Source organism: Acyrthosiphon pisum, chromosome A1 (assembly GCF_005508785.2).
Source record: "Acyrthosiphon pisum isolate AL4f chromosome A1, pea_aphid_22Mar2018_4r6ur, whole genome shotgun sequence".
Classification (NCBI taxonomy): Eukaryota; Metazoa; Arthropoda; class Insecta; order Hemiptera; family Aphididae; genus Acyrthosiphon; species Acyrthosiphon pisum.
The window spans coordinates 64,346,969-64,366,720 of record NC_042494.1 but is presented as its reverse complement, the minus strand read 5'-3'; the positions used below and the strand labels follow the sequence as shown (position 1 = coordinate 64,366,720).

The 19,752-nt window shown below is 31.9% G+C and overlaps 1 protein-coding gene across 1 annotated transcript in view; it reads right to left on the bottom strand.

Moving 5' to 3' along the window:
- Positions 1 to 18,257, bottom strand: part of LOC100164023 (cyclic AMP response element-binding protein A) — a 43,147-nt gene extending 24,890 nt beyond the window's left edge. The window contains exon 1 of the mRNA XM_001948277.5: positions 17,617 to 18,257. Coding sequence (XP_001948312.1) covers positions 17,617 to 17,730 — 114 coding nt within the window. The 5' untranslated portion in view covers positions 17,731 to 18,257. The remainder of the gene's footprint in view (positions 1 to 17,616) is intronic.
- Positions 18,258 to 19,752: the final 1,495 nt, after the last annotated feature.

The window sequence follows — 19,752 nt, the reverse complement described above, 5'->3', positions numbered from 1 at the left end:
CCCGGAAACACAGTCACCCACTCTCGTTTACAGGTACGTTTTAATATAACACGAGACACATTCACCCTTCACGACCAACAGAGAGGTCCTTTCACATTTTTATACACATATATACAGTTGCCGGTCCGATTGCAATGCCTGTCTGTCTCACTCTACTGGTCTTTCACCAGTGTACCTTTCACTTTGGCTGCCTTTCACCGGCTTGGAATTGGCAAGCTTTTTCATACATCTAAAGACACCCTTTCTCACATGCCATTATAATGCAGACACGGTCACGATTGAAGTCTAGGCCACTGAAGTCTCGTGGGAATGGGTTTTTATTATTTATTATTATAATACTGTTATGTGTTTGATATATACCATATTCACCCTTCCCCTTATAAAACTAATGGACAATCAAAGAGAATAGAGACAGAACGAATAATGGAATATGTCGACGTCTACAAATAGGTTTGATATTACACCGCAAGTCTTCACGATTCGGAAAGACGAAAGTGTGAACTTAAACTCACCCTGCTCAAAATTCTTCTGCTAACATATATTATACTCCTCCAAATTTATAAATTATTGCTGTAAAATATGTTACCGTTACTTATCTATTTATCTAATACCTATATTTTCTTAAACGGTATTGCATGAGTTATTAAAATATATTAAAACATATTTAAATCTTGGCGTTGAATATGTACTATATATAGGTATTATAAAATTACAGTACAGGAGGTATAAATCAACGATACAAATTTATTATTCATTGATATAGGACATCGGTGATTCTTTTTAGTATTCAGATTTAACATATACATTGTAAGTACCTATCATAATATGATAATATAATATATTACGAAATAGATATAGTATTAAATATAAATAGCATTTGAATATAAAATTATAAACATTTAACACTAAATATGGAATATTAAAACTAAAGTTTGATGTAATATAACACAAAACCAATGACTATATGACGTAGGTCTTGTTGTCCAATTTTAGGGTTTATTAATATTTTATTTTATTACATTTTTTTTCTGAATTCTAAGTTTAAAGACATTTATAAAATTAAATTTAAATAATATACCACCTATGTTTATTAAATCATAATTTATGTACCAGTTTATTTAAATGTATTATTAAAAATAAATTACCGAATTTTTTAGTCCCTACAATTCAGTGTTTTTTCATTGAACATAACTAGATTGAAAATTTAAAAAAGAAAACATAATGTATTTTTTTACTAAAACAGTATTCAATTAAAATTCTACCAAAAATAGGTACATACTGCAGAAATTATTCTCATTCCATACATCACATACTTTCTTGCGAGTTGAGGGTGTAAGTGTATACGAAAAAAGAAAACTATGAATTCATATCATAACATACTGTACCTAGTGTACGAAACAATGATCATTTTTCATAATTAATTTTACGTTTCAATAATAATTAGCTGATTTGCCTAAGCATTTTATATGTATATACCTACGAGTATAGAATATACTATATATATATTGTGTATATACTAACTCAACAGGTGTGCGATTGTTTGAAAAATTGGAGCAAGTGTTTTATTATAAAGGACTAAAAAAACGTGCAAACGCGATCATAAAAATAATTTAAAAAAACGTATGTGCACGTGGCTTATAGAATTACTGTACTAAAAAAATTCCACTTAAACGTCTATTAAAAATCTAAATAGATATAATGAGGTAATTCCATTATTGCGAAATACGCATTTATTTGATGAACCTTCAAACATTAAATTAATACTATACTATGATTAAACATATTATGAATTATTATATTTTTATAAGTTCTAAAAATGAGGTGCATATCAATATATTATTATGTTTATTAATAACAACTATAAAAATAATAGCGGTCAAAAATCAAAATAGAATTTTGACTTATACAAGTGTTTTAGTTTTATTTCTATAATGCATGTCTGTCTCTGTTTACTTGCGCCTTGCACAAAGATAATATTTTAGTTGTGGAATACCTAATACAATATTTATATGACTGGTAAATTAATCTTTTACAAATTAAATTGGAAACCAATTTTTACCATTAAATCGAATAATACTTTTGGTTTTAAATAATAATATAATATAGGAACAAATAATCATGGTAGGCATATCATTTTAAATGGTTTTATAACCAAACGAAGGATAATTAATTAATAATTGTCAAACATATAATTACGGAACATTGAAAATTAGTTCACAAGATAAATAAACGAATACAAGTTAAATAAATTACAATGTTAATAAAATGTAATGCATACAAATATTGTTAATTGTAAAATATCATAATAATTAGACGCTCATTTATGTATTATCAATGGAGTGCGTTGAATGTCGATTTTTAGAAATTTCAAAGGTCAAAAAATTAATTTTTAACCTCAGGAAAAAAAATATTAAAACATAATTTTACATCCTATAACGTAATTATGCGTGTCCACGTACATCATTAAATGATAAAGTAGTAAAATACTAATAATAAATTCAACCTATAGTTCCATATTATTATGCTTCCGAGTTGTCGCGAGACATATTGCTTATTTGTATTTATTAACACTGAAAGCGAAGCACACGTTGACATAATTACATATTCGAACAATATTATCATAAGCAAACAATAACATAATAACTGTAATATTAACGTAAAAAAATAATTTAATATAAACTCATAGGTATTATATATACATAAATTATTGTTACTTGATCATGTATTCACTTTTTTTAAAGTTAATATTGGTTAACATTGAATGATACGTAAACAAAATTATATTGAACATTTTATGCATTATATTATATTATTATTATGTAGGTATACACAAACGGTAAGCGACAGGGAAAATCATTTACGTCAGTATAATACAACAACAATATTCTAAAACAATGTTGTTCCTCGCCGTTGACACATATTTCAGCGCTGAAAAGTATTGTTTTAATTTCATGCACTATTTGCGACAGTCAAAAATGATTTATAATATTACACAATTTTTGTTTGTAACTACTAACTAACCTCTTTAAGTCACAGTAGATTAACAATTCACAAATTGTATTAGTTTACTGTTCGCTAATAATTTAATAGTTGAGTAACGTTTTGAATTAAGTAAAAAAAAAACATTCAAAATAAAACATTTTATAATAAACCTATAGTTGTTGTACAGATAGTTGATAAAATATAACAATTACACGTTATCCTTTTCATACAACGAATAATTACTTTATTCTCATTAAAAAACAACTAATTCAATTCACAGAACTTTTTATTAGTCTGAGTACCTATTTATATATTATATAATATAACCAAATCTTGAAACCTGTATTATTATTATGATTAGTTGAAGTGGTATTTTTATGACACATTGCAAAACTGAACTTCAAACCTAACGGAGATTGAATTATCATTATTTTCGTCATATGCACTTCATGGTGAATGATAATTTAGTAAATTTTAAACCAGCATAATATTTTAATATTTATTTAACACTTTATAATGTACTTATTCTTTATAGAGGACATATTTCTGAGAATTTTGAAGTAATAAGCAAATATAATCTATTTGGCAGTTCAACGACTTTTAAGTAGGTAGGTACACCCCCACAAGTATAGACTCGAGTTTTCACCAAAAATTATACACGAGTGTAATAGTAAGGAGGAATACTTACTAATTTTCACTGGTGATTCAGCAACGATTTAAATTTATGACGTATAAAATATATTATGTACCTAGTGTATATATAGGTATAAAGCCATTAATTCCTTATACTTCTTAGTTGATTGTTTACTCATATTGAATGGCACATCCCACGGCGGTTAATTGAAATCTATACATCATATCTAGAACGCTCTCATATATTTACCTACTTCAAGGGAAAAAAATTGTCTGAGAATTTTTAATTCAAGATATTAATTAATAGCGGGAAATCGTAAGACAACATCGTTGTAATGCGGTAGCGGTAGTAGGTATATACAATACGATAATACGAGCTGCGACACGCATAACGTTAAAACTACGCGTGGAATGATATTTCCGATATTTAAATGCACTATATAGCTATAGGTAAGTAGGTAGTGTGAGTACCACTTATTTTGTGTCATTCCGATGACCGGCACCGCGATTTGGCCAGGTTTACGGTGCATACCTAATAATCACGGTGTACACCTAACGGTAATGCAATTTAATCGAGCGATAAAGAATAGGAAAACAAAATTTGTGCACGATGATATTATTATAACGACGACGTCGAGACCGAAGGTATACGCGGCGAGCACGCGAAAAGGGCAGGTCAGAATTTATTTTTTTTCTGATATCCCCGAATACGGCCCCACGCGGCCGGTGACTGCGGTTTGTCAAATCATCGTGTCGGAAACCGGTTCCGCCGAATCGCGGCGGCGGACCGTTGGCGAATTTTTTTTTCCGACGACGCGCGCACATTTTTCCGGAGTGAATTTTTCGTACGGAATTACATTTACGAAAGTACACCGCCGCCGCCGTGGAATAATAATAATATAATGTACAATATTAATACAATATTATATACGCGTTTCGGGCTCGCGCTGGAAATCGCCGGGCAACCGGCACCGTCGACCGGTTTTCATTCCCAGGATCCCCGAAAAAATGCATTTAAACATCATATAATAATATTATACCGGTTTCGTATCCGTTCGGCGCGGCGCGCACACATCATTTGATGCAGTTAGATACATACATATAATAAATAATAATATTATAATATAGGCTCACGCGAGTTAAGCATGTTTTAAAATATTAATTCATATTTTTACGAATACGCGATAGTATACATTCAAATGTTTCATCGGTCATTATAGTACCTATATTAGGTGTCTACCGCCACGTCCAACTATTATATAGATACCTTCTATAATATAGAGGTGTAGGGTAAGCGATGTGTGCTCGGCACTCGTGTACAGTAGATTTTTTTCACGTTGCCGCCGAATAATACAGCAGTTAGTATAATTTATTGTATTTATTCATATTGTAAAAATATTATGTGGGCTAAACAAAAAAAAATATATATTTATGAAAAACTCCTATAGTTACGGCGGCCTTGGGTGCGACAATCTGCACTGGTCATTTTTATGTATCATCGCGTCTTCGTGCGATGGTAATTATATCAGGTTCATATATAGGTACATATTATTACCTCGAAGTCAGTATTAATATTTAATACGTACTTATATATAGGTACCTATTTAATATGATTATTACGGTGGTTCTCGATTGCAAAATGAATATTTTCTTTTTTTGTAGCTTGTGTCAAATCTTAATATTTTTTTCATTCCATAAATAAAAAAGTGGGTAAGTGGATGTCGCTCTGCTGTACAGTAGGTTACAAGTGGGTCACTGTAATGGATGATCGTGTTAAATTTGAATTCAATGATATAGTATACCATTGTATAAGAAAAACGATTCTGAGCGAAAATGGTCAGTCAGCCTATGATATTGCTAAATATATTTGATGATATTATTGTGAATAAAGTAATTTATATATTTACCCATTTACATGGAACATTATTTTAAATTGTTAATCCTTAGCTATAAAAGTTGAAAATTTTATAAATTTTTAACTAAAAAATATTTATTAAAATTAAAATTTGATAAATATTGTCAAAATTCGAACTTTAAATGCTTATAAAAAAAAATTGTGCCTATGTATTTTTAATATTTTTCAGTCTCTATTGTAACAATATATCAAGAGCCTTACATTAAATTTTCACACTGTTTTACCCAACAAACAAAATTCTATTGATTTTTATAGAAAAAAAAATTAAAATGGAAAACTGACAATGTCCGTAAACAGCTCAAAAAGAGTCAAAATATTTTCAAAATTTTATGGTGTATAGAAAATGAAAATATTAACATTCAGTGAAATTTTCAAATATCTACAGTCATTCGTTTTGCAATTACAATAAAATAAGAAAATCGTCACATGAGAAATCGAGTGAATATCCAATATTGTAAAAATATGAATTTCAAAATCTCATAAAATTTAATTTGATTTGCTTGTAGACATTTTTTTTTTTGATAAAGGTAGACAATATTATGAGTAATCTTGTATTACATTTTCAAATCTTAGATTTAAAAAGAAAAATTTTAATGAAATCTCAACTCAAAAATATTTGCTAATTTTCCTGATTTTTTCCGTGTTTTGTCAATATTTGAACTTTAATTGCTTATAAATAAAAACTGTGACTAAGGATTTTTAATATTTTTCAAATGTCATTGTAACAATATAGTAGGAGCCTTGTATTAAATTTTCAAGTTTTTTTACCCAACAAAAAAAGTTTCATTTATATTCATAAAAAAAAATACTAATAAAATTGGAAACTTAAAATGTTCCTAAACAGTTCAAAACAAATCAAAATATTTTGAAAATTTTATCGTGTATAGAAAATGCAAGTATAAACAACCAGTGAAAATTGCATGTATATACGTTCATTTGTTTTAAAGTTACATCAAATACCAAAATCGATTTTGTCAAAAACTGATTTTGCGTAAAAATTCCCGTTTTTCCTTAATTTTCATGTTGTTTTTCCCAGCAATTTTGAAAACAATTGAAAATTTTAAAATTTGACCTTCTGAATACACCAACTAGATTCACTTTCCCATCAAACAAGATACTGTTGAAGAAAATCGAAGCAGTTTTACTGCCCAAACCGTTATAACAGACACACAAAAAAAAAAACACATCATTGTAAAATCAAAGTTCAGAATCTAAAATATGGTTTGTGTGAGCAAATGTTTTGTTCACATATTAGACTAAAAAAATTAGTTATGAATACTGATTAAGCTGTAATTTCTTATTGTATCCTTTTTGGATTTTAATTCTATACGGTATAACCTTATTGTAAATTTGTAACAAATACTGCACTCATTACTTTTTTAGGGGTGTTGAAAATAACAAATATTAGGACTTATTATAGGGGCGATTCTCAATAGCTCGAAACTCATGGTAATTTGAAGTAAATGCCCGGTCAATTGAAAATTGGTCCCTGTTTCGAATTAACAATAATGCATTTAGATCAGGTTTGGATATAAACAAAACAAAAAGTCTTAGTTTAATCAGAATAAATCGTTTGGGTTAAAAACAGTTTTAAAAAATTTTTATTTTCATTTTTGGTTAGAGCTATGTCAATATGTCACCAATACATCAAATTTAAAATAATATAATTACATTTCTCATATAATTTTAAATAAAACTCAATAAATTTAAAAATGTTGTTAATATTTTTATATCTCTACATTGTTCATCCCTTAGAAAAATTCAAAATATATGCAATATGTAAGTGTGTTAGTATTTTATACCCTAAAATGTTTTACTGTTCTTTATTGTTGATATACCGGACAAGCTTATAAGAAAACGGCTCACACATTTCACTGCGTTAACTGTATAGATCTAATAATATTACATTATACGTATATAGATATTATAGGCGTTACGCAATAACAATTAAATTATATTAATAATAAGACATTTGAACATAATATTATATTAATAATAATATATCGTAACCATCTGGGGGCGCCGTGGCTGACAAATTGATTTTCCGATATTTCGTTACATAATAATATATAGACGAAACGTTTCGCAAAGGCGCGTCGCTGCTCAGCAGGGGTTATAGTGGCGGCGGCGGTGGCGACGGCGACGACGGAAAACTGTTACGCTCGTGGGGGTTGTGATCGTCATTCGCCACCGTCATCGTCCCCCGAGATCGCTGCATGACGTCAGCAGAGCGTGGGTTTCGGATCACTTTGCGAGCTTTATTTCTGTGCAATCCTGTATATACACCATCACGACGATATTGTATATTAAAGGAGGATTAAGTCGGACGCGTGGAGGCGGTGATATGGTGGTGCGGTGGTGGAGGGTCCACTGGGGAGGTGGAATGTATATATACTTGTGTATATTGTTGGTATATGTGTGTGTGTGTGTGTGTGGGGCGACACCGCCCTCGAATCGTCAACGTAGTCCAACGCCGATTTAATAATAGTATATTATTATATACATAATATAATATATAGTTTGGACGATTTTCTGACCGAGTTTTCTACACCCACGTGTTATAGTCGGTACCATACGTCCGTACTCGATCGTTTCACCCCCCCCCCCCTCCCCACATATATAATAATATATATATATATATATATATGAAATAGGTTAGGTTCAAATCCCGCAATTGCCGTTCCTCTCCCTTATTGAGATCATTACATATGTTATTATATGCCTGTATAACATATTATAATATGAGACTATTACATATACATACATCACTATTACATATTATTTTGCTATGTACGAAAGCTAACATATGTTTTTTGATTTGCTGTCCTGCGTATTATGTACACAGTTTATAAAAGCGTCACCCGATACTGTTCGACCGAGTGTTCGACCTGCTCGGACTTCGTATAATGTCATATCTGCGATACTCGAATCAAACATTCAAACGGAATAACATAAGCTGCGCACAGATAGCAAATAATAATAATAATAATAATAATAATAATAATAATAATATATTATAATAATGACGAAAAATAAACCCGGAATCCAGTCGACATAATATTATGTATAATATGACATTATGGTGTGCTCGGCGAGGTGCCCAACCTTTGAATAGTCGAGCGAACGTGTTTAGAATGTTCAGATTGTTTTATTACTCACTGTATAGTATAATAATATCATATAGTTTCTTTTTTTTCCGCGATACGGATTCGCACCTACAAATAACAGAGCGTCCGCTGTATTATAGACACTGCGTGAAAAATAATATATTATAATAATAAAATATAATAAAACATGCCAGTAACGCGCATAATAGCATACCTACCTACGATGTTGAGTCGCACAGACAAATTTGAATAAAACAACTATTAAATCGTTGGCGCGATGAGATCGTATAGAATTTAAAATCTACGAATTTATAAAAAAAAAAAATAGAAGTGCAGATATATTCCCAATTGTGTTGAATAAAACATTTTAAAAACAATGATTAGATAGGTATGTATTTTTTTTTATATTGTTAGAAATAAATATGATATTATGGTATAGACTATAGACTATATATATTATATTTTAGTATTTTCTAAAAATTTTTGTCAAACGTTATCGAAATACGAAAAAAAATGTACCAATATTTTATATAATTTGATATAAATATTATAAAATATACATTCATTATTTTTTACTTAGATATTACAGTTTAGGTTTTAAACTTTAAATAGTTCAGTTTTGAACCGTAATAATGAATATTAAGTGTTTTATTTTTAACTATGTTGGTTTATATTTATTTTCGACATCAAATGGAACGATACCTTCACCTCGGCCTTCACCGATAGACCGCGAGCGTAATTTTTTTATTGTTATCATATTAAATGCATAAAAGGTATAGAAATATATACATTAATAGGTATTTTAAATTTATAATAGGTAGTTATATTATTTTAAATTGCAATTAATGCATTTAATAATTATAATAGGTAACTGGTATTATACTATTATGTATATTATAGACTTCAACCATGATTATAGTATGAAGACTTGCATTAACATCATTCCATTTTTATGAACTAAGGTTCTCATGTGAATGCATTAAAATTATTTATTTTTTTAAATGCTACTAATTAACACGTCCCGATAAGTAAACGCATTCAATGTTTAAATAGTACCTACCTATATAATGTTATAAGAACGCATAAACTACATATAATTATTACTAAACGACGAGTAGGTACGTGTCTTATAAAAAAAAAACTCTTCTAATGTATAATAGTGTGATATATATAGGTGTAGAAAATAAGTATCATTTCGATCTTTGCACCGAGATCATTCGATTATACTTTGTGGTAAACGACAACTACAACGCGTCACAAAAATATCCCTGTTACTTCGAGACTACAGTTTTGAACAGATTTTCGAGCGACCTCGGTCGTAAGTTTCGAGACTATAGTAAAAAATAATACAAGTGCATATAATAAGCCCACGCGATTCTTGTCACGATTCGCCATCACCGTTTCTATATAAATATATATTATAGCGATGATCTCGACGCAGTGTAGACATTTTCCGAATATTTGTCGGACACGTATACCTATATATATATATTATATACGAGACGGCGGCGACTGCCGCTCAGGCCTCGACCGTCGAATACCAATATTAATACAATAATGATATATTATATACAGCTGCGGTATGAACCTAGGTTAGGTTATATTATGTGTACTACCTACTACAATAATGTATTGTTTTCCGAGACACCTTATGGGATCCGTCTGCGGCGGCGGCGATGACCGCGGCCACAGCCATTGCCGTCACACACACACACACACACACACACACACACACACACACACACACATGAACTCGCGCGCACAGGTAAGACGTATATAATATAATATAAGCGTTACGTACGTGATGACAATTCCGTTACAAGCTAAGGAGTGTCGAATCCAGTCGACCTTCGAGAGAGATGGACGACCAAACGTTCTTCACACACACGCGCCAGACCTTGGAAATGTAACTTCACCGGCGTCAATGACCGGTGTGACGTCACTCGAAGATTTTCAAGAAAAACACACATACACACACAAACATACGAAAATCATTATATGTGTGTGTGCGTATCGACTTCTCCACCCTTTGAAAAGAATAATCAAAATCTATCCCTGACCGGTTTCCAGCAGCCGAAAAAAAACCGGATTTCTTTTCCTTCTCATTTCTTACGATTCCATACAGATTTCATCTACTACTATTACTACTACTACTACTACTACTACTACTACTACTACTACTACAACCAGGTACTGCTATTACTGTATGATATATATTAAATACTTATACCCAACCGACTATATAATATACTTCTAATCCCGCGGACGCGCGGCCGCACGTGAGAAGTTCGATGAGGCCCAGGGGGGAAAATGTTGTACGCTTCACGGGTTTCAGGAGTCATCGACCTTGCGGGACGGCCCGCGATGGCAACATTATATACAATATTATAAATATATATTATGAACCACACACACACATACACGTGCGTTTGATCGCGTCTATATACCTTAAAAGAATAGCCGCGCATGCGTATGCGTGTATATAATATGGGCTCGCAGCGAGAGACTGGAAATCCATTAACGTTTCCTTACGGGTCTCGCGCGCGCACACGCCTTCCGGTGAAGCAGTCGGCGTCGTCGTAAACCGTATTATATATTACATAATATACCATTTTATACAATATACACATACACTTATTGTATTCCAGAGCAGCGTTTCTATCGTACACCTCTATATCAATTATCAGTCGTGGACACGGGACTTTATAATGAATATTCACCCCGCCGACGAAACGATGACGACCTGTTGTACGCGTATCAACTGGTACCAATATATACGAGGGGTGTTTAATCGCCGATAGCCGTTATCAAAATGTATTATAGTAGAATATACCTATCGCGTAAAATACTCTGTACAACACTGCATACCCATGTACGATACGTGGACTGCAGTATATTATATATTACCTACAAAGGTATATACGCTATTATATCGCGGTCGTTTCGCATCAGGTGCGTGTGTAATCGTCGTGAGAACTGTCCCGCCACGGCGGTGTACGAGAATTCGTGCGGAAATCCTATCTTCGACCATTTTATATACCTATATATTATATATATTTAATAATATAATAATATAGGTACTCGTACAGTCGTAAGCTTGTGTAATATTATAATATGACATACAGCGGGTGTACCTATATTATACCTTCGAAGCCCGTGACATTCGCGCAGGATTTCGCGATGATATATTGTTACGTAAACTCTAATTGGAATATTAACGCACTTAAAACGCAATCAATTGAATATTATCGCTGTCCATAATAGGCACCATATAATATTAAATATACATAACATCAAGCTTGTGCTGTTACATAACCAACTGATGTGCGTCTACAGCGCCCAAAACAGGACCATCATCACTAACAATATAACGTATATATTATAAAATATTAAGTAGGTACACTCGTGACCGAGCTTAGGCACATCGTATTATGATATGCGTATGGAGTCATGCAGGGTCTTCAAAACGTTGTCTGACAAAACCGGCGAGGATCGCGTAAGAACCAACATAAAAATAATATAATCCCAGCGTCGTGTTGTTGTCGCACGACATTTGGAAGACCCTATACGTATATTATGGTGCCTAGTGCCTACGCCTAACTACCCGTGGACAATATAATAATAATAATAATTGTTATGCTATACATAATTATACGTCTATTCGTCTATACTAGTATGCCCGTGCCCATGCGGCCGTTTCCTCAGATGTTTTTCTTGTAATAATATATTATGACACTTAGATAACGTTTCGCGCGAAGACGCGTTTTATGTAGACCGCGATATCACAGCTTTTCAACCGAAATTCCTAACGAAAATAATACAGTCGCTATATTGTCATTTAATATTCTTATTATATTAGGTATACCTAATCTATATATTATATTGTTTTTGAATTATTTATATTCAAATTCCGTAACGTGTCGAGCGTATTATTCAAACAAACATTTATAAAACTCATATTTGGAACATATCACTAAATAAGAATTATTTTTTTCTTTAAATATACAGTAAAATCCCAAAATAAATGTTAACTCGTTATTATAACTGATTCTTCCGAACCGGTTACAGAGTTGAAAAATAAGCATATTGAAAGGACGGACAATTTTTTATTTGTTATTCCGAGAATGAACGAGACTCGGTAAAAGCTTAATAAATAAAAAAAAACTAGTGTTCAACGAATATATTATACATCAATTATTATCAAGTTATAACTTATAAGTGAAACTCTTTTATACATAAATGCCATTTTTTTCAGTTAATATTCGATTTAAGTAATAACTACTGCAATCTAAGTATGTACCTAACCTGATTCATTAATTTTTTAAAGATTATTTTACATTTCTACCTACATCATGAATATTATTATTTATTATCAATTCATTAAACAACTAATTATTAGGTACCTAGCTTTAGTATGTTTAATTTTATATGATAAACTACAGAAAATATCTTCCTAGTACCTACACAGTATAGAACAATAGTGTATAACAAATAAATAATATGAACCGAGGATCCGCCGAAACAATAAATTATTAATACAATTTTAAAATGTCAAATAAAACTATCTATATTTACCTAGTTAATAATTTAACTGAAAATTAAAAAAAAAAAACGAAAACATACGTATAATGCATAATATTTCAATATTCATTTGTATAATATGGATATTGCATTTGATTAATGTGCATTTTAGTGCAATATGGTTCACAGATTATGATTACCCGTAAAAAGATAAATAATATTTTAAAAGTAATTATAATCACGCTATACACTAACACTGCTTAGAAAACTAAATATAAACGCTGATATTCCTCCATCATTCATCAATCATTACTATTCACTATCATCGTTGTACATATTATACATATAATATAAATAATACATACATAATATAAGAAGCTTAATCATAATTCATAATATTATATACTTTATCATAATATTTTGAATTTTCTACAGAGGGGGAGAGTTAATGCAATCGTCTAGACGAACTCACGCAGAAAGTGGGCCACTACTGTAGAGGAGACAAATCTTATGTTTCTTAAGACAGATTTAACGGCCATTACGAGTTACAACTACATCATTATAAAGACTGTCTCCGTTACTGCAGTCAATCAGCGGGAAACCAAAACATTTACTAATGATTTCGCGGTCAGATGACTGAAAACGAATTTTCCGGCTTATTGTGACGAGCGCAATACCAACCTAGAAATTGTTACCGTCCATAACGGCGGGCTGTCTATGTATTATATGTGCGCATATTATGGTGGACGGAAAGAGGCAAATGTATATCAATGATAGGCACGTCGTATTTGTGACTGAAAATATGTACACTGGAATGTAATATAAAAGGGAAGTCAAAATATATATATATATAGGTAAAATGAATAATAGGTAAAATAATAAAAATCCCATGTATGTTAAACACTGGTCTCGTTTCGTTCACCTTCCCACTGCTGGGTAGCGGTGTAGGTATCTTCCTGTAAAAGAAACAATAAATTATCGAATTTAACCAAAGATTCTAAGCCGATTTTGGTGAAGATTAAAATGCTTGCTGACATTTTTTAAAAAAGTTTCCACGGTTGTCGGTTGTTTTCTGATAAAAATACCCTTGGCACAGTAAGGAGGAAATAAAAAAATACTTATTCTGCAGCTGATCCATATAGACTCTATACTCGATTTAGGTATATAATATAGTGCTGCGTGAATTATTTGGGCACTCCTTCGACCCGGAATAGCGTTCGCAGATAAACTTATAATAATAATACCGTATTTTTAAAAAATAAATATGCATTTCACTCAGCATCAGAATATAATAATGAAAATGCATTTTTTATTTGTCGGTAAAAACTGTGTCGCCTTGCCCACCTACACGACGTTTGCCGGAAATCGGTAATTCGATCATTTCGACCAGTCATCGTTTGTAATGTGAAACGGCTGGAAAAAAAGGGAAAGTGCACGCGATTATACAGAACGACTATGGCGGCGCAAACGTGCGGTGGGTGGTTGTGGCGGCCATGATTTAAATGCAAAAATGTTTGTAGTTTTTCCAATGCGCATAACGTAATATTATTATGTCGACCCGCATTATGCATTGTAAAGTGTATAGGTATTGTAATATAAATGTGATTTCGCAAAAAACAAAAAAAAACAAAAAATGAAACAATCGGAACAAAAGGAGTATATAGGTACATATAATTTATATATATATATGTATAAATTATACTTGGAACCGTGTACACTGACTGTACACGCGCACTTAAGTAAACTCGTATAAAGAATGCAGATACCATCCGTTTGTCGGATATCAGTTTTTTTTTTAAAAAAGGTAATATATGTACTTCTTTGGAAGCCGCACACACTATGAGTAATATCCATACCATTAGCAATAGTATTTTTACACAGATAATGGATACTATAATATTATGATGTCGAGATTTCGAAGAACTACTTGAAGCCGATTTATCAACCAGAATATATATTTTTGTCAAGAGGGTCTCCTCATTGCATTACGGTACAGTGACTATAAACTAACATTATTATACACGCGCCGGCCATGACCGCTATCGTTACCGCTGTTGGTACCTATTATATTAACGACTTTTGCGAAAGGCAACACAATTCGCAGCGATTTGGTTTGCAGAAAACATTAGGTAATGACTATGTAATTCATACAACGTTTAAATCGGCGGTTGGCGAGTTTTACGCCACTCGTAGCTACGGAAAAAACCAGGACAACATCGCGGGTAGTAAATGCAATAAAACGACCCGGATAGAAAGTAGCCCTCATTAGCCTCATTGAGGAATAAAACATATAAAGAACTCAATTTCTATATGATAAGGGCTCCCCCATGACTAATTTTTTTATATAAATTATGATTAAAACCATTTAATAGATAAAGGCGCGCACGAGTGCATGACCCCTGCGCTGTGTCGGACCATATTATATTCCGATTCGGAAATACCCGTATATTATAATGGGTGTTATAATCTAATTATCGCACATTATTTTCCATTTTTACAGCCTAAATTATATTATATTATTACAATATGTTATTGCGTTAATACTAAAAAGTTCACTGGTAAATATTATAATAGGCATGTAACGTTATATATTGTATTTGCTGAAGGTGCACAATACGAGAGTATGAATTGTATTTATATCAGTTTCAAAGGCCAACGGATAAATACGTTTCGATAATACGTGTATAATAATACCTAATATATTATTATAACATGACCCTAAATATTCCTAAGAGCACAATATAAAATATAATATTATAATAGACAATAGTAACAACTCCTTAAAATTTATTACGTGAGATTCTGGCCATATGCCTATAGTAGTATCAACCCATATCATCACCTTTGAGGCTTTGGAAAACTACGTAAAAACAAATTAAAAGTTAAAAATGTTGGTAATAAGCACATAAATAATATAGTACAACTTTTTATTCTATACAATTGCGCACGAGAAATTAAACATTCCCTTGTATTACTGGTAGTCAATTTGATCTATGAAGAAAGTGTAGGTGAAAGAACAATCAAACTTTCAAATGTCGTTTTCTATGCAGCAGCATATTTTGTTCACAATAGTAGGTTAGGTTAACATTCAATAAAAAAATTCTATCGACTCAAGGTCACACGTATCGCATAAATGTGCTCGAGATAAGATGTATTTATATATTATGTAAATATATCGACTCCAATTAATCATTATTCATTAATTGAATATTTTTCGGTTAGAATTAAAATCGGAAATTTCCCCAACGGTAGTTAAACGCAACGGGCCAGCATATTATAGAGAGACATTTTTAATTTTAATCCAACTATTATAAAACTGGTTTTCTGCGCGGCACACGCCCGGTTAAAATATGCATATAAACACATTGGGCATATTAATTGCTAAATTCATTTCTATGCAAAATTAAAATGATTTTAATATTATATTGCAATAAAATGTTAAGAAAAATTGTATGTTCTCAATAATGATATTAATTCTATATTAAATAATGACATTTCTAACATTTTTAATGGAATATAATATTATATTAGCGATTGTAATATATATAATATATAGATATATATAAAAATGAGCATAAAAATATATATATTGCACACACACACACACACACACACACACACGTACATGTTAAATTATATATAAGGTAGGTAGGTACCTATATTTATTATATATTGGTACGCGCTAAACGGACTTTTTCTTCCGTGGGCGTTTTCTGTGTCAAACCAGAAATTCATATGATTCATTAAAAACACGACCGATTAAAATGTTTGCTAGGATATTAATTTATTGAACACATTTCGATCGCTGATATCGAGAGGTTGTATTTTATTTTTAGTTATTTCGAGCTCGATGGTGATTTTAATATATTTTTTTATAGGTACTTTGATGTATTCTTTATTATGTACAAGCTTCCTGTATATATTACAAGTTATAACTGTATACATAAAACAATATAGGAGGTATATAGGTGTATAATATATTATGTGATTGTGGAATGTGATACGGCCGATTTACTTTTGCAAAATAATGTACCTACTCGATGACTGTTTGATTTTTTTTCTGTTATTTGGTCAACATTGTGCACTATCAGCTGGATTTTAATTTCCTGTTGTTTGCAACTATAGATAATAATATATAGGTATGTGTATACTATAATTTATATTGCATGCAATATATACGTCCATGTGTTTTTTTTGAACTGTATATTACAATTTACGATAGGAAGAAAACGTGTCGCTATATTTTTACCTCGTATATTACGTATAAAGAAAACGAATTTTCCTAGGAAACCTATTGACATCGTTTGGCCGTTATTATAGCCAGAGCGTATTATAGAACAACGTAATCGACGGATTTCGAAAAATAGTGGTACAAGAAATCAAACAAAGTCAAAACAGTAGATATACTTGCATTGTATATATAGGAGGAAAATCAAATAATAAGTAATCATTAATCACCTGATCCAAATCCGAGTCCCAGCTGAAGTCTTTCATGTCTTCGTTAATGAACGGGTCGAGCTTAAGCTCCATGTACATGCCCAAAGGGTCCATCTCTTGACAGGACATGGTCATGTTTTCCCGCAGCGTCTGTCGAATAATTATGTCGTTTTCCTCACACAGGGCGGCGCGAGAGTCAGAAAAACGGCACAAAAACTCAAAAACGATAAAAAAAAAAATGTAATTCGCAAACAACCGGTCGAAAAACCACTGTGATTTTACGGTATATTTTGAGGATGGGGGGAGAGGGTATTATAACGATGTCGTGTATAATATATCACGTAAGCGGATCGCACTGAACTCGAAGTGAACACGCGAATCGTTCGTCTTACATTTTCCGGTGGAAAAATAAATTTAATATTATTATACGTTTTGTGCGATTGTAACGATAACAATTAATTATCAAATAATATTATAATAATATCAATAATATGATAGAACAAATGCACAGACACACATACACAAAAAGAAAATCGCACACACGCGTGTAAACGGGCACAACGTGGGGACTGAATCGTTTGCCGGGCGCATCTGATATTAATGAGAGGAACGTACGAGCGCGCGCGAGAGACCGACGACCTGTTGCTGATGCCGAGGCGTGTACGGCGACCGTCGCGTCGTCGGACGTGCGTGTGTGCATCCGGCGCGTCTGGCTCAATGGTCGGCGGGCGGGTGGGGTGGTTGTAAGTTTTGACGACGCGCTAGCGCCATCTACCGTGTATCGCGTGCGGAATTGATATGGCTGGTATTATGATAATAATTTTATTACGAGTACGATACATTTTATTTACAATAAATTATTTTAAAATATAATACAATGATAATAATAATAGGTCCAGGCTGGATCGGTGGCGTATTCAGTACCTATTTTTTCTCGAGGAGAAATACTATACAGGCGAGGGCGCCTTTGAAAATCCAGGGCGGGAGGGACTGTATTTTTTTTAATAATATTGACCTCTTCTGCAAAGTTGGTATATTTTTTCATTTTTGAAAATATCGTTTTGAACAGAAAAATCAGTTTTAAATAAATACTGTATTGAAATGTATTCATTTTTGTAAAATGAAAAATACGCAAGCTCTGGGAGTGTATTCATAAAATAATATATATAAATTTATCATAGCTTGATAATTATTCTTAAAATAAATAAGAGTATAGGTAAGTAGTTCAATTCCTAATAAAATGTAAAATATATAACATAAATAATGCACTCTATTATTTAATTAATACAATTACTACTTACATGTCCCTCTCTTGCCCTCCCTCCCAATATACGCCCATGACTATAGGTACAATATACAATATCATAATAGGTAAGTGTAGGTACAATGTACATTACGAACTACGCGCATCAATAGCTCCATTAGAAATTTCGATTATTTACGAATACTACTGTAAGAATAATAATAACATTAGGTACTTACCTATAATACAGCAGGTGATAAAATTATATAAGTTAATAAACATGCCTATACCCGACTTTTTTTTATTCACCGTATATAATTAATTATTGAATAAATTCTATATAGTTCCTGACACCTATCTGTAGCTGACCGGTATTCGTTTTACATAGTACAATCCTATTGAATCGTATATTATTATCAATAGTAGAATGTTGAATTTCCAAAAAATTCAAAGATAACAATCTCGGAGTTACCTATCTGAAAGTGTTAAAAAAAACACGGGTTGAACCCAATGAATACATTTATCGCTTGTTAATAAAGGTACCTTCGTACCTTACTATAGAGTACAGACTATAATATACATTGATCAGATCAGATAATTAGTTTAAGTACTTATAGGTACAACTATATTCCATATTCGTATGCCATACGCTACTCTCCTACGTATACATAATATTATATAAGTTTACAACGGTGCCCAGGAATTTTCAATAAGCAGGAAGGGATTTTATAAGTAATAATGCATTTAAATATATTGTGCTGGTAACTGGCAATACCAAAGACGCAAATAAGGGGCTTTATAATACAATGTGGGAGGGGGGATACTCCGGATACTCCTAACCTGTTCCTTAGTTACGCCACTGCATGATATCCACCAAGACACAACGAGCATCGTCATTCGTCATCATGTGATCA